This window comes from Hyla sarda, chromosome 1, assembly GCF_029499605.1.
Source record: "Hyla sarda isolate aHylSar1 chromosome 1, aHylSar1.hap1, whole genome shotgun sequence".
NCBI classification, from domain to species: Eukaryota; Metazoa; Chordata; class Amphibia; order Anura; family Hylidae; genus Hyla; species Hyla sarda.
In genome coordinates, this window is record NC_079189.1 from 14,677,317 (window position 1) to 14,690,665 (window position 13,349).

The window sequence follows — 13,349 nt, forward strand, 5'->3', positions numbered from 1 at the left end:
ATTTTAAGTGCCACAGATGCCGTAATCTGTATTGATCATGGCATCCGAGGGGTTAATGGTAGACATCAGCGCAATCACAGATGTCCGCCATTACCGGCGAGCCCCCTGCTGCTGACAGCAGCCGGGACCTGCCGTGCATGATGCAAGCACCGGTCCGATGCTCGCCGTCATGTCCATAATTTAAATGTATGTCATGGTGCGTTAAGTACCACCGCACCATGACGTACATTTACGTCCATTGTGGTTAAGAGGTTAACTCATACCAGTCTTCCACCTCCTACAATCCGCTAGATACTACATCTCCTAACAGTTCCTCACTTCTTGCTATCTGCTGGCTATTACAACTTCCACCAGTTGACAATCTCCTGCTGAATACTGGCCACTAAAACTACCACCAGTCTGCCACCATCTGCTGTACATTGTATACTCCCACCAGTCTGCCACGTACTGTTGTATGCTGACTATTACAGCTCCTACCAGTCCTCCACCTCCTACAACGACCACCAGTCTGCACCCTCATGCTGTATCCTAGATACTACTACAAATACCAGTACACTACCTTCTGCTGTACACTGGATACTACCCACCTTCTAGTCTACCACCTCCTGTTCTACAGTGGCAACTACAACTACCACCAGTCCCACAACTCCTGCTGTTCACTGGATATTACAACTACCACCAGTCCACCACCTCCTGCTGTACTTTGGATACTTACACTACCACCAGTCCACCACCTCCTGCTGTACACTGTATACTTCACCTCCCACCATTACACCACCCTTGTTTCTATGCTTTATATCAGCCAGGCTCACAAATACACAAACGAGGATCCATCCCCAAAAAAGGGATAAGTCGACACCCGCTATCTAGGCGGAGAGCCGGGCCCCGTACAGAGAGATCGCAGGGGGCCCCAGCGGTCGGACCCCCCGCGATCTCAAACTTATCCCCTATCCTTAGGATAGGGGGATAAGTTTTTCACCACTGGACTACCCCTTTAAAAGTTAAAAAAGTGAAAAAGATGCAACCTTTTCATGTCAAGCAGCTAAAGTAAGGAATTTTTCCCATTATCTATTGCTGGCAAGTTATATTATAACCATATGTATACAATCTATGTCTATTCATGCAAATAGTGGGCGGCATTTGTTGTGCTTGAGAAAGTACAAAAGACGCACAGGAGCTGGGTCTCTCAATGCGCTTATGGAAGCTTGCTATGAACCACAGCTCTGATTAGAACGAGACTACTCCTATTAATGGACTGACAGCAATTAGTTTGATGTTTTCTGTTTCTTGAAATGTAGCATCACAAAAGGGATATTTTTTTTTATAAAACACATTTTTATTGAGCAAAAGCATCTGTGCCATTACCACAAAATCATTCCTATAAAGGCAACAATTGACAATTTGGACCCATTCTGTGTTATATTTTCATTAGCGATATTGCAGGACTTAGAGGAGTAGTCCCATGTAGGAAAATGTATCCCCTATCCAAAAGATAGAGGATATGTGTCTGATCCCCCAGAATCTCCTGTATGGTGCTACGGCTCTGCAGGCGTACAGAGCAGGGGTTGGCACACGTTAATGCAAATGCATGGGGCTTTTAACCACTTAAGGACCAAGGGCATACAGGTACGCCTTTGCTCCCTGGTACTTAACCCCTTAAGGACCGGGGTTTTTTCCGTTTTTGCATTTTCGTTTTTTGCTCCTTGCCTTTAAAAAATCATAACTCTTTCAATTTTGCACCTAAAAATCCATATGATGGCTTATTTTTTGCGCCACCAATTCTACTTTGTAATGACATCAGTCATTTTGCCCAAAAATTTGCGGTGAAACGAAAAAAAAATCATTGTGCGACAAAATTGAAAAAAAAAAACGCTGTTTTGTAACTTTTGGGGGCTTCCGTTTCTACGTAGTACATTTTGCGGTAAAAATGACACCTTATCTTTATTCTGTAGGTCCATACGATTAAAATGATCCCCTACTTATATAGGTTTGATTTTGTCGGACTTCTGGAAAAAATCATAACAACATGCAGGAAAATTAATACGTTAAAAATTGTTATCTTCTGACCCCTATAACTTTTTTATTTTTCCGTGTATGGGGCGGTATGAGGGCTCATTTTTTGCGCTGTGATCTGAAGTTTTTAACGGTACCATTTTTGCATTGATAGGACTTTTTGATCGCTTTTTATTCATTTTTACGCCATTGACCGAGCGGTTTAATTAATGATATATTTTTATAATTCGGACATTTCCGCACGCGGTGATACCATATATGTTTATTTTTATTTTTATTTACACTGTGTTTTTTTTTTTATTGGAAAAGGGGGGTGATTCAAACTTTTAATAGGGGAGGGGTTAAATGATCTTTATTCACTTTTTTTTCCCCTTTTTTTTTGCAGTGTTATAGGTCCCAGAGGCGTGTCCCGGCTTCACTATGACGCTGGGCCCGCCGTGATATTACTGTGTAACCCCGCGTTATATCAGGAGAGCAGGACCAAGGACGTACCGGTACGTCCTTGGTCCTTAAGGGGTTAAGGACCAAGGGCGTACCGGGCGGGGAGTGGGGTGACTGCTGATATCTATCAGCAGGCACTCCGCAAAAAAGGCTCAGGGCAGTCATCAGACCCCCCCATGTTGGCAATCGCCACAAATCGCTAGTGATTCATGCGGGATTCATGCGGGAATGTGGTGACCTGGAATATAAGGGGGATCGGGGTTGTCTAAGACACCCACGATCCCCTTGAAGGGATAGGAGTGAGGTGGCAGGGGTGCTACCCCTCCTATCCCTGCTATTGGTTGCCAGAAGCGACTACCAATAGCAGATCGGGGGCGAGGGGGTTAACTTTCGGTTTTCCCGTTCTGCCCACCCACAATAAGCGGGGAAGGACATGGAAACCAAAGAGGACCGACGGCTGAAGATCCACTTACCATCCGCAGGCTGCTGGCGGCAATGTCGTGCGGCTGGCTCGTTGGATTGTACGGAAGCCGGTGAGTTGCCTAGCAACATCTGGAGGGCTACAGTCTGAGACCACTATACAGTGGTCTCTAAACTGTAGTCTTCCAGATGTTGCAAAACTACAACTCCCAACATGCCCAGACAGCAATCCGCTGTCTCGGCACGTTGGGAGTTGTAGTTGCGTACCTCCAGCTGTTGCATAACTACATCTCCCAGCATGCCCTTTGGCGATCAGTACATGCTCTGAGTTGTAGTTTTGCAACAGCTGGAGGCACACTGGTTGGAAAATACTGAGTTAGGTAACAGAACCTAACTGAAGGTTTTCCAACCAGTGTGCCTCCAGTTGTTGCAAAAGTACAACTCCCAGCATGCACGATCTGTCAGTACGTGCTGGGAGTTGTAGTTTAGAAACAGCTGGAGGTTTGCCCCCCCTCCCACCCCAATGTACTGGGTACATTCACACTGGCAGGTTTACACTGAGTTTCTTGCTTCAAGTTTGAGCTGCGGTAAATTTTTCGTCGCAGCGCAAACTCCTAGCGGGAAACTCACCGTAACCCGCCAGTGCGAATGTACCCTAAAAACACTACACTAACACATAATAAAGGGTAAAACACTACATAAACATCCCTTTAGACTGCCCCCCCCCGATAAAAATGAAAAAAGGATTGTACGGCAGTGTGTCCAAAATGGAGCCCCCAGCTGTTGCAAAACAACAACTCCCAGCATTTCCGGACAGCCACTGACTGTCCAGGCATGCTGGAAGTTTAGCAACAGCTGGAGGCACCCTGTTTGGGAATCACTGGTGTAGAATACCCCTATGTCCACACTTATGCAATCGCTAATTTAGACCTCAAATGCACATGGCGCTCTCTCACTTCAGAGCCCTGTCGTATTTCAGGGAAACAGTTTAGGGCCACATATGGGGTACTTCCATACTCGGGAGAAATTGCTCTACAAATTTTGGGGGGGCTTTTTCTCCTTTTACCCCTTATGAAAAGGAAATGTTGGGGTCTACAGCAGCCTGTTAGTGTTAAAAAAATAAGAAGTTTTACACTAACATGCTGGTGTTGCCCCATACTTTTTATTTTCACAAGACGTAAAAGAAAAAACAAAAAACAAAATTTGTAACACAACTTCTCCTGAGTACGGAAATACCCCATATGTGGGCGTAAAGCAAAAAAATAAATACCCACATGTTACCCCATTTTGGAAACGACACCCCTCATAGAACATGACAAGGGGTATAGTGAGCCTTAACACCCCACAGGTGTTTCACAAATTTTCGTTAAAGCTGGATGGGAAAATGAGATTAAAAAAAAAATTCACAAAAATGCTGGTGTTACCCTAAATATTTCATTTTCACATGGGAAAATAGGAAAAAAGCTCCCCAAATTTTGTAACCCCGTTTCTTCTGAGTGTATAGATACCCCATATGTGGATGTAAAGTGCTCTGCTGGCTAACTACAATGCTCAGAAGAGAAGGAGAGCCATTGGGCTTTTGAAGAGAAAATTTATCTGGTATTGAAGGCCATGTGTGTTTACAAAGCCCCCCGTGGTGCCAGAATAATTGACCCCCCCAATGTGACCCCATTTTGGAAACTACACCCCTCATGTAATGTATTAAGGGGTGCAGCGAGCATTTACAACGAACAGGTGTCTGAGGGATGTAATTTTTCATTTGCACAGCCCACTGTTCTAAAGATCTGTCAAACGCCAGTGGGGTGTAAATGCTCACTGCACCCCTTATTAAATTTTGTGAGGGGTGCAGTTTCCAAAATGGGGTCACATGTGGGGGGGGGGGGCTCCACTGTTCTGGCACCACGGGGGGCTTTGTAAACGCACATGGCCCCCGACTTCCATTTCAAACAAATTCTCTCTCCCGTAAGCTCAATGGCGCTTCTCCTCTTTTGAGCATTGTAGTGCGCCAGCAGAGCACTTGACGTCCACACATTGGGTATTTCCATACTCAGAAGAAATTGGGTTACAAATTTTGGGGGTAATTTTCTCCTATTACCCCTTGTAAAAATCTGCATTTTTGTGAAAATAATTTTTTTCATTTACACATCCAAATTCATCCAAAAAATTGTCAAACACCTGTGAGGTGTTAAGGCTCACTGTACCCCTTGTTACGTTCCTTGAGGGGTGCAGTTTCCAAAATAGTACGCCATGTTGTTGTTTTTTTTTGCTGTTGTGGCACCATAGGGGCTTCCTAAATGCGACATGCCCCCCAAAAACCATTTCAGCAAAATTTGTTTTCCAAAAGCCAAATGTGACTCCTTCTCTTCTGAGCATTGTAGTACACCCGCAGAGCATTTTACGTCCTAACATGGGGGTTACAATTTTTTTTTGGGGGGGGGGCATTTTCTCCCATTACCCTTTATGAAAATGGTAAATTTGGGGGGGAAAACTTCACTTTTTTTTTTTCATTTACACATCCGACTTTAACGAAAAGTCGTCAAACACCTGTGGGGTGTTAAGGCTCACTGGACCCCTTGTTACGTGCCTTGAGGGGTGTAGTTTCCAAAATGGTATGCCATGTGGTTTTTTTTCTGCTGTTCTGGCACCATAGGGGCTTCCTAAATGTGACATGCCCCCCCAAAAACCATTTCAGAAAAACTCACTCTCCAAAATCCCCTTGTCACTCCTATCCTTCTGAGCCCTCTTCTGTGCCCGCCGAACACTTTACATCCACATATGAGGTATTTCCTTACTCGAGAGAAATTGGGTTACATATTTTGAGTCGATTTTTCTCCTTTTACCCCTTGTAAAAATTCAAAAACTGGGTCTATAATAACATGTGAGTGTAAAAAATTAAGATTTTGAATTTTCTCCTTCATTTTGCTGCTATTCCTGTGAAACACCTAAAGGGTTAACACACTTACTGAATGTCATTTTGAATACTTTGAGGGGTGCAGTTTTTATAATGGGGTCATTTGTGGGGTATTTCTAATAAGAAAGCCCTTCAAATCCACTTCAAACCTGAACTGGTCGATGAAAAATTCCGATGTTGTGAAAAATTGGAAAATTGCTGCTTAACTTTGAAGCCCTCTGATGTCTTCCGAAAGTAAAAACATGTCAACTTTATGATGCAAACATAAAGTAGACATATTGTATTTGTGAATCAAAATATAATTTATTTGGAATGTCTATTTTCCTTACAAGCAGAGAGCTTCAAAATTAGAAAAATGCTAAATGTTCAATTTTTTCATCAAAGTTTGGAATTTTTCACCAAGAAATGATGCAAGTATCGACAAAATTTTACCACTAACATAAAGTAGAATATGTCACAAAAAAAAAAAATCACGGAATCAGAATGAAAGGTAAAAGCATCCCAGAGTTATTAATGCTTAAAGTGAAAGTGGTGAGATGTGCAAAAAAACGCTGTGGTCCTACAGTTAAAATTGGCCTGGTCCTTAAGGGGTTAAAACCCACTCTATGCTGTCTCCTGATTGGCCTATAGCCTATAGCTCTATAACACATAAATACAAGTAATTATTGGCTAACATGGGGGTCATAAGATCTTGTTGATAGCTACAAGCAGGGGCAGACTCACAACACTCAGTGCTCCCAAATCAAATAATGCAAGGGCACCATATGAGACTTCCCCCCCTGGCACCCCTGCCACTTTTTATGTGCATAAGTGGTGGGGCCTATTATGGGTGTGGTATACTGTGTTTGTTTCTGTGTTTTCCTAGACCTTCATAACACAGAACCCAGGATCAGACCCCAGTATGAGGCACCCCAAGCATAATACAGAACACAGAATAACTCACCAATATCACCACACACACACACACACACACACACAAACACACACACCTTCCAGCATAATACACACCCCAGAACAAGAACCCAGTATCAGGCCCCCAACAAAATACATACCTCAGAAGCCAACCCGGGTATCACCCCCTTCATAATACAGACCCCAGAATCAGACCCAGGTATCACCTCCCCTTGTATAATACAGAGGCTAGTATCAGGCCCCAGCGTAATACATATCCCAGAATCAGCCCCCTGTATAACCCTCCTGCATGTTACAGACCACAGCAACGTCTCTGATCGCAACAAGTATCATATAACAAATAACACATAAGGCAACCTTGGCTGCACACTAGCAGCAGAGAGGCACAGCTCAAAATATGGCTAGGCTTAGAAGTTTTAAAAATACATATTTTAAGAAATTTGTAAAAGAAAATACAAAATTATATGAATTTTGTATTGTGGTAATCATACTAAACCATTCATTTTAAAATACCATTAAAGGGGTATTCCAGGCAAAAACTTTTATATAACTGGCTCAGGAAAGTTAAACAGATTTGTAAATTACTTCTATTAAAAAAATCTTAATCCTTCCAATAGTTATTAGCTTCTGAAGTTTTCTGTCTAACTGCTCAATGATGATGTCACGTCCCGGGAGCTGTGCATGATGGGAAATTATCCCCATAGGAACTGCACAGCTCCTGGGACGTGACATCCTCATTGAGCAGTTAAACAGAAAACAACAACTCAACTTCAGAAGCTAATAACTATTGGAAGGATTAAGATTTTTTAATAGAAGTAATTTACAAATCTGTTTAACTTTCCGGAGCCAGTTGATATATATATAAAAAAAAAGTTTTGGCCTGGAATACCCCTTTAATATTGTACAGAGAATGCCTTAACCCCTTAAGGACCAGGCCATTTTACACCTTCGGACCAGAGCGTTTTTTTAAAATCTGACCACTGTCACTTTAAACATTAATAACTCTGGGATGCTTTTACCTATCATTCTGATTCCGAGATTGTTTTTTTCGTGACATATTCTACTTTATGTTATTGGTAAAATTTTGTCGATACTTGCATCGTTTCTTAGTGAAAAATTCCAAAATTTGATGAAAAAATTGAAAATTTAGCATTTTTCTAACTTTAAAGCTCTCTGCTTGTAAGGAAAATGGATATTTCAAATCATTTTTTTTATTCACATATACAATATGTCTACTTTATGTTTGCATCATAAAATGTACGTGTTTTTACTTTTGGAAGGCACCAGAGGGCTTCAAAGTTCAGCAGCAATTTTCCAATTTTTCACAAAATTTCCAAAATCACAATTTTTCAGGGACCAGTTCAGGTTTGAAGTGGATTTGAACGGTCTTCATATTAGAAATACCCCACAAATGACCCCATTATAAAAACTGCAGCCCTTAAAGTATTCAAAATGACATTCAGTCAGCATTTTAACCCTTTAGGTGTTTCACAGGAATAGCAGCAAGTGAAGGAGAAAATTCACAATCTTCATTTTTTACACTCGCATGTTCTTGTAGACCCAATTTTTTTATTTTTACAAGGGGTAAAAGGAGAACATTTATATTTATATTTGTAGCCCAATGTGTCTCGAGTAAGCACATACCTCATATGTCTATGTAAAGTGTTCGGCGGGCGCAGTAGAGGGCTCAGAAGCGAAGGAGCGACAAGGGGATTTTGGAGAGTACGTTTTTCTGAAATGGTTTTTGGGGGGCATGTTGCATTTAGGAAGCCCCTATGGTGCCAGAACAGGGAAAAAAACACATGGCATACCATTTTGGAAACTAGACCCCTTGAGGAACGTAACAAGGAATAAAGTGAGCCTTAATACCCGACAGGTGTTTCACGACTTTTGCATATGTAAAAAAAATTCAAAAAAATTTCACTAAAATGTGTGTTTCCCCCCAAATTTCACATTTATGCAAGGGTTAATAGCAGAAAATACCCCCCAAAATTTGTAACCCCATCTCTTCTGAGTATGGAGGTACCCCATAAGTTGACCTGAAGTGCACTATGGGCGAACTACAATGCTCAGAAGAGAAGGAGTAATATTTGGCTTTTTGAGAGCAAATTTTGCTCGGGGGGCATGTCGCATTTAGGAAGCCCCTATGGTGCCAGAACAGCAAAAAATACCCACATGGCATACCATTTTGGAAACTAGACCCCTTGAGGAACGTAGCAAGGAATAAAGTGAGCCTTAATACCCCACAGGTGTTTCACGACTTTTGCATATGTAAAAAAAATTTGGGAAACTAGACCCCTTGAGGAACGTAACAAAGGGTACAGTGAGCATTTACCCCCCACTGGTGTCTGTCAGATCTTTGGAACAGTGGGCTGTACAAAATGTTTTATTTGCACAGCCCACTGTTCCAAAGATCTGTCAGACACCAGTGGGGGGGGGGGGTAAATTCTCACTGCACCCCTCATTACATTCCGTGAGGGGTGTAGTTTCCGAAATGGGGTCACATGTGGGTTTTTTTTTTTTTGCGTTTGTCAAAACCGCTGTAACAATCAGCCACCCCTGTGAAAATCACCTCAAATGTACATGGCGCACTCTCCTTTCTGGGCCTTGTTGTGCGCCCCCAGAGCACTTTACGCACACATATGGGGTATCTCCGTAGTCGGGAGAAATTGCATTACAAATTTTTTCCCTTTTACCTCTTGTCAAAATGAAAAGTATGGGGCAACACCAGCATGTTAGTGTAAAAAATAAATTTTTTTACATTAACATGCTGGTGTAGACCCCAACTTCACCTTTTCATAAGGGGTGAAAGGAGAAAAAGCCCCCAAAAATTTGTTAGGCTATTTCTCCCGAGTACGGCGATACCCCCTATGTGGCCCTAAAGGGATTTGCATAGGGGTATTCTACGCCAGTGATTCCCAAACAGGGTGCCTTCAGCTGTTGCAAAACTCCCAGCATGCCTGGACAGTCAACGGCTGTCCGGCAATACTGGGAGTTGTTGTTTTGCAACAGCTGGAGGCTCCATGTTGAAAACAGTGGCGTACAAGACGTTTTTCATTTTTATTGGGGAGGGGGGCTGTGTAGGGGTATGTGTATATGTAGTGTTTTTTACTTTTTTTATTTTATTTTGTGTTAGTGTAGTGTAGTGTTTTTAGGGTACAGTCACACGGGCGGGGGGTTACAGCAAGTTTCCCGCTGCGAGTTTGAGCTGCCGCGCAAAATTTGCTGCATTGCAAACTTGCAGCCTGATACTCACTGTAAGCCACCTGCCCATGTGAATGTATCCTGTACATTCACAGGGGGGGGGGGGGACCTCCAGCTGTTGCAAAACTACAACTCCCAGCATGCACAGTCTTTCAGTGCATACTGGTAGTTATAGTTTTGCAACAGCTGGAGGCACACGGGTTGGGAAACACTGAGTTAGGAAACAGACAATGTTTCCCAAACAGTGTGCCTCCTGTTGTTGCAAAACTACAACTCCCAGCATTCTCAGGCATGCTGGAAGTAGTAGTTCGGCAACATCTTTAGAGCCAGATGTTGCCCAACTACAACTCCCACCATGCTTGGAGTTGTAGTTTTGCAACATCTGGAGGACTACAGTTTGTAGACCACTAATACAGTGGTTCCCAATCTGTGCCCTTCCAGATGTTGCAAAACTACAACTCCCAGTATGCCCAAACTGTCCAGGAATGCTGGGAGTTGTAGTTCTGCAACATCTGAAGGGCCAGATGTTACAGAACTACAACTTCCAGCATGCCTGGACAGTAAGGCCATGCTGAGGATGTGTAGTTTTGCAACATCTGGAAGGGCACAGTGGTCTCCAAACTGTGGACCTCCAGATGTTGCAAAACTACTACTCCCAGCATGCCCAGATGCCAAGGGCTGGGAGTTGTAGTATACAGGGTCCCAATATAGCAATGCATGTCGCTTTACGGCGACGTGCATTGCTGTAAAGGGCCCGACCGCGGCTGAAGATCTACTCACCTGTCGCCGCTGCCGCCATCTTCATCGCTGGGATCCGGGTCTTCAGGGACGAGGTAAGTACCGGGGCCGGTCCCCAGCACTCCCCCGCCCCCCGCCGTGTCCTCCGGTCTTCCTCCCATCCTCTCCAGACTTTCAGGGGCCGAGCAGGGCGGGAGGAAGTAACCGCCCCCCCCCCAGCGATTGGTCGGTTAACTAACCGACGGATCGCAGGGGATCGGAGGAGGTGGCAGGCTTGCCACCTCGCTCCTGTGCTTTAGCATGGTCCTGGCTGTCTGTGACAGCCGGGATCATGCGAAATTACCGGGCGGTCGGGTCCCAGAGACCCTATCAGCCCCGTATCGCCGCAGATCGCAAGGGCGATTTCCCTTGCGATTTGCGGCGATCGCCGACATGGGGGGTCTACATGGCCCCCCTCGGTGTTTGCCCTGGATGCCTGCTGAAGGATTTCAGCAGGCATCCAGTCCCGATCTCTGCCCGGCGAGCGGCGTCATTGGTCCTTAAGGCCCAGGGTGCCATGACGTTCCAGGGCGTCATTGGTCCTTAAGAGGTTAAAGCCCCCTAAAAATATTGACATTGATGCTTTTCCCATTTTACCTTAAAAATATGTTATTTTGGAGAGGAGTGTGTCGATCTCCTGGAGGTTAACAGTCTGTTTACTCATGTAACCATGGAGGAGGTCAGGGCTTAATTAGATGCTATAAGATCAATTCTATCAACTCTTCTCTGAAACACAGATATAGGTGTCGGTCCAGTGGTGTACATAGAAGATAGGGGCCCCACAGCAAATATCTCAAAGGGGCCTCCTATTATGGCATCAGATTTTTCTCTCCCACGACAGAAGGGCCTGTTGTTTATATCCCCTATCTTTCTATGAGCCATTATTCATTACCCCATCTCATTAATTTACTGACAATACAGTTCCTTGGAGAGAGAGAGAGAGAGGGGAATGGGCCAACCAAGACAAGGTCTCTCTCTCCAAGGGCCCCATAGTAGCTGCATGGTCTCTCAGTATGGTACATATGCTCTTGTACAGGTTGATACAAGTTACTTACTTTTTGTCTTAACCCATTTGTCCATGAACTATTTCTTCTTAAGAAAGTTCTGTTCAAAACATGTGCCAGAATATATACTGCTGTGTACGCATAGTACATATAAGTATCCTTGTAGTCATCATTTATCATATCAGTCAAATCATATATCTTAGTGCAGTTGATTGAAGGCATAATACTATGATGTGTCCTTTGTAAAAAAATATTTTTATTTTTAGTCAGACAGTAATAGTTTTCATACCAAATATCTTCTGGCATTGGGTCATTTGGACGGGTCCAGGGGTTCACACTCTTCATATCATACTTGTGTTTCAGAACTTTGGGCATCATAACCGTTAAGCTGCAGTTGAAAAATTGACAAAAACCATAACTGGAACATTTAATTCCAGTCCAAGACTCGTGAACGATCAATGTGATATTTCTTAGCCGAGCATTGCTGATGTGTGAAAAGAAATTGCGATGATAGTAATAAGGACAACAGAGCACTATGACTTTAACATTTGATTTTTTAATCTTGTCTGTTTTTTTTAAATTCTCCATACCATCTTTTTGGCTAAACGTTATGATAAAGTCTATACAGATCTTATGCTGGGTCATCAGTTTACTAAGAATTTCTGACTCCATTTCACCAATCCCATTTTCTTGTGTAATGATCCCAACCCAGGTCCATCCAAAGTATTGCAGACACTTCACAATAGCTGTATATCGAGCCCAGTCATCAGAAGAAATCTGATATAATGTTGGGTATAAGACCCTATCACTGAGGAGAGGGTCAAAAGGTCCATAACTGATCTATACAAACAGAACATAGAAGAATATATAAATCATAGCCATATATTCCACCATAAACTATAGCAGTCATCATGTATCTGTAGGTTAGAAGTGTTATATAACACTATTGGATGTCACTTACCTGTGTAAATCTATATAGACTGAGGAATTGTGTCAAGGCCATATTTGTATGAAATCCGGAACTAAGCACAAAAGCGGCCACTTTACCATGATCCGAGTAGTTTGGAGTCTCTTTGTTTTTTCCAGACAATATCTGAATGGCAGACTTTATGGATTTCCTTGAATTTCCACAAGTATCAAATATGTGATAACCGAGGGTTACATTGGGCAGAAGTTCTGGATTTTTGTTAATCTCATCAATGGTAAGCATGAACATCAAGAGGCTCTTATATTGTTCAGTATGAAATCTAAAATAAGTAATAAATCATGATAATAAACCATGAGCACACTGTACAATGAACAGCACTTACATTTGATTTACAGTTTTGCTTCTGGGGTTGCTGATAAAGCTGAATTGTAAGGGCATGAAATGCGTTTCTGACCCCTTTGTGGTGTCTAACATACTAACCTTACCCTGAGGGCTTGTTTTTTGCACCACCAATTTAGATTTATACCACAAATTCTATGGCGAAACATTTATTTTTTTTTTATTTTTTTTTATTGGGACAAAATTGAACCAAGAAATGCAATTTAGTAAATTTTTGGGGCTTCCGCTTGTACACAGTGCACTTTTCAGTAAAAATGACACCTTATCTCTATTCTGTATGTCCATACAATTAAAATGATACCAAACTTATATAGGTTTTATTTTGTTTTACTTAGTAAGT

General features: G+C 42.7%; 1 protein-coding gene across 1 annotated transcript in view; it reads right to left on the bottom strand.

Moving 5' to 3' along the window:
* Positions 1-13,084, bottom strand: part of LOC130356551 (extracellular calcium-sensing receptor-like) — a 137,960-nt gene extending 124,876 nt beyond the window's left edge. Inside the window, exons 1-2 of the mRNA XM_056558634.1 lie at positions 12,993-13,084; positions 12,644-12,929 (exon numbers count right to left, since the gene is read on the bottom strand). Of these exons, the coding sequence (XP_056414609.1) occupies positions 12,644-12,929; positions 12,993-13,084 (378 nt within the window). The remainder of the gene's footprint in view (positions 1-12,643; positions 12,930-12,992) is intronic.
* Positions 13,085-13,349: the final 265 nt, after the last annotated feature.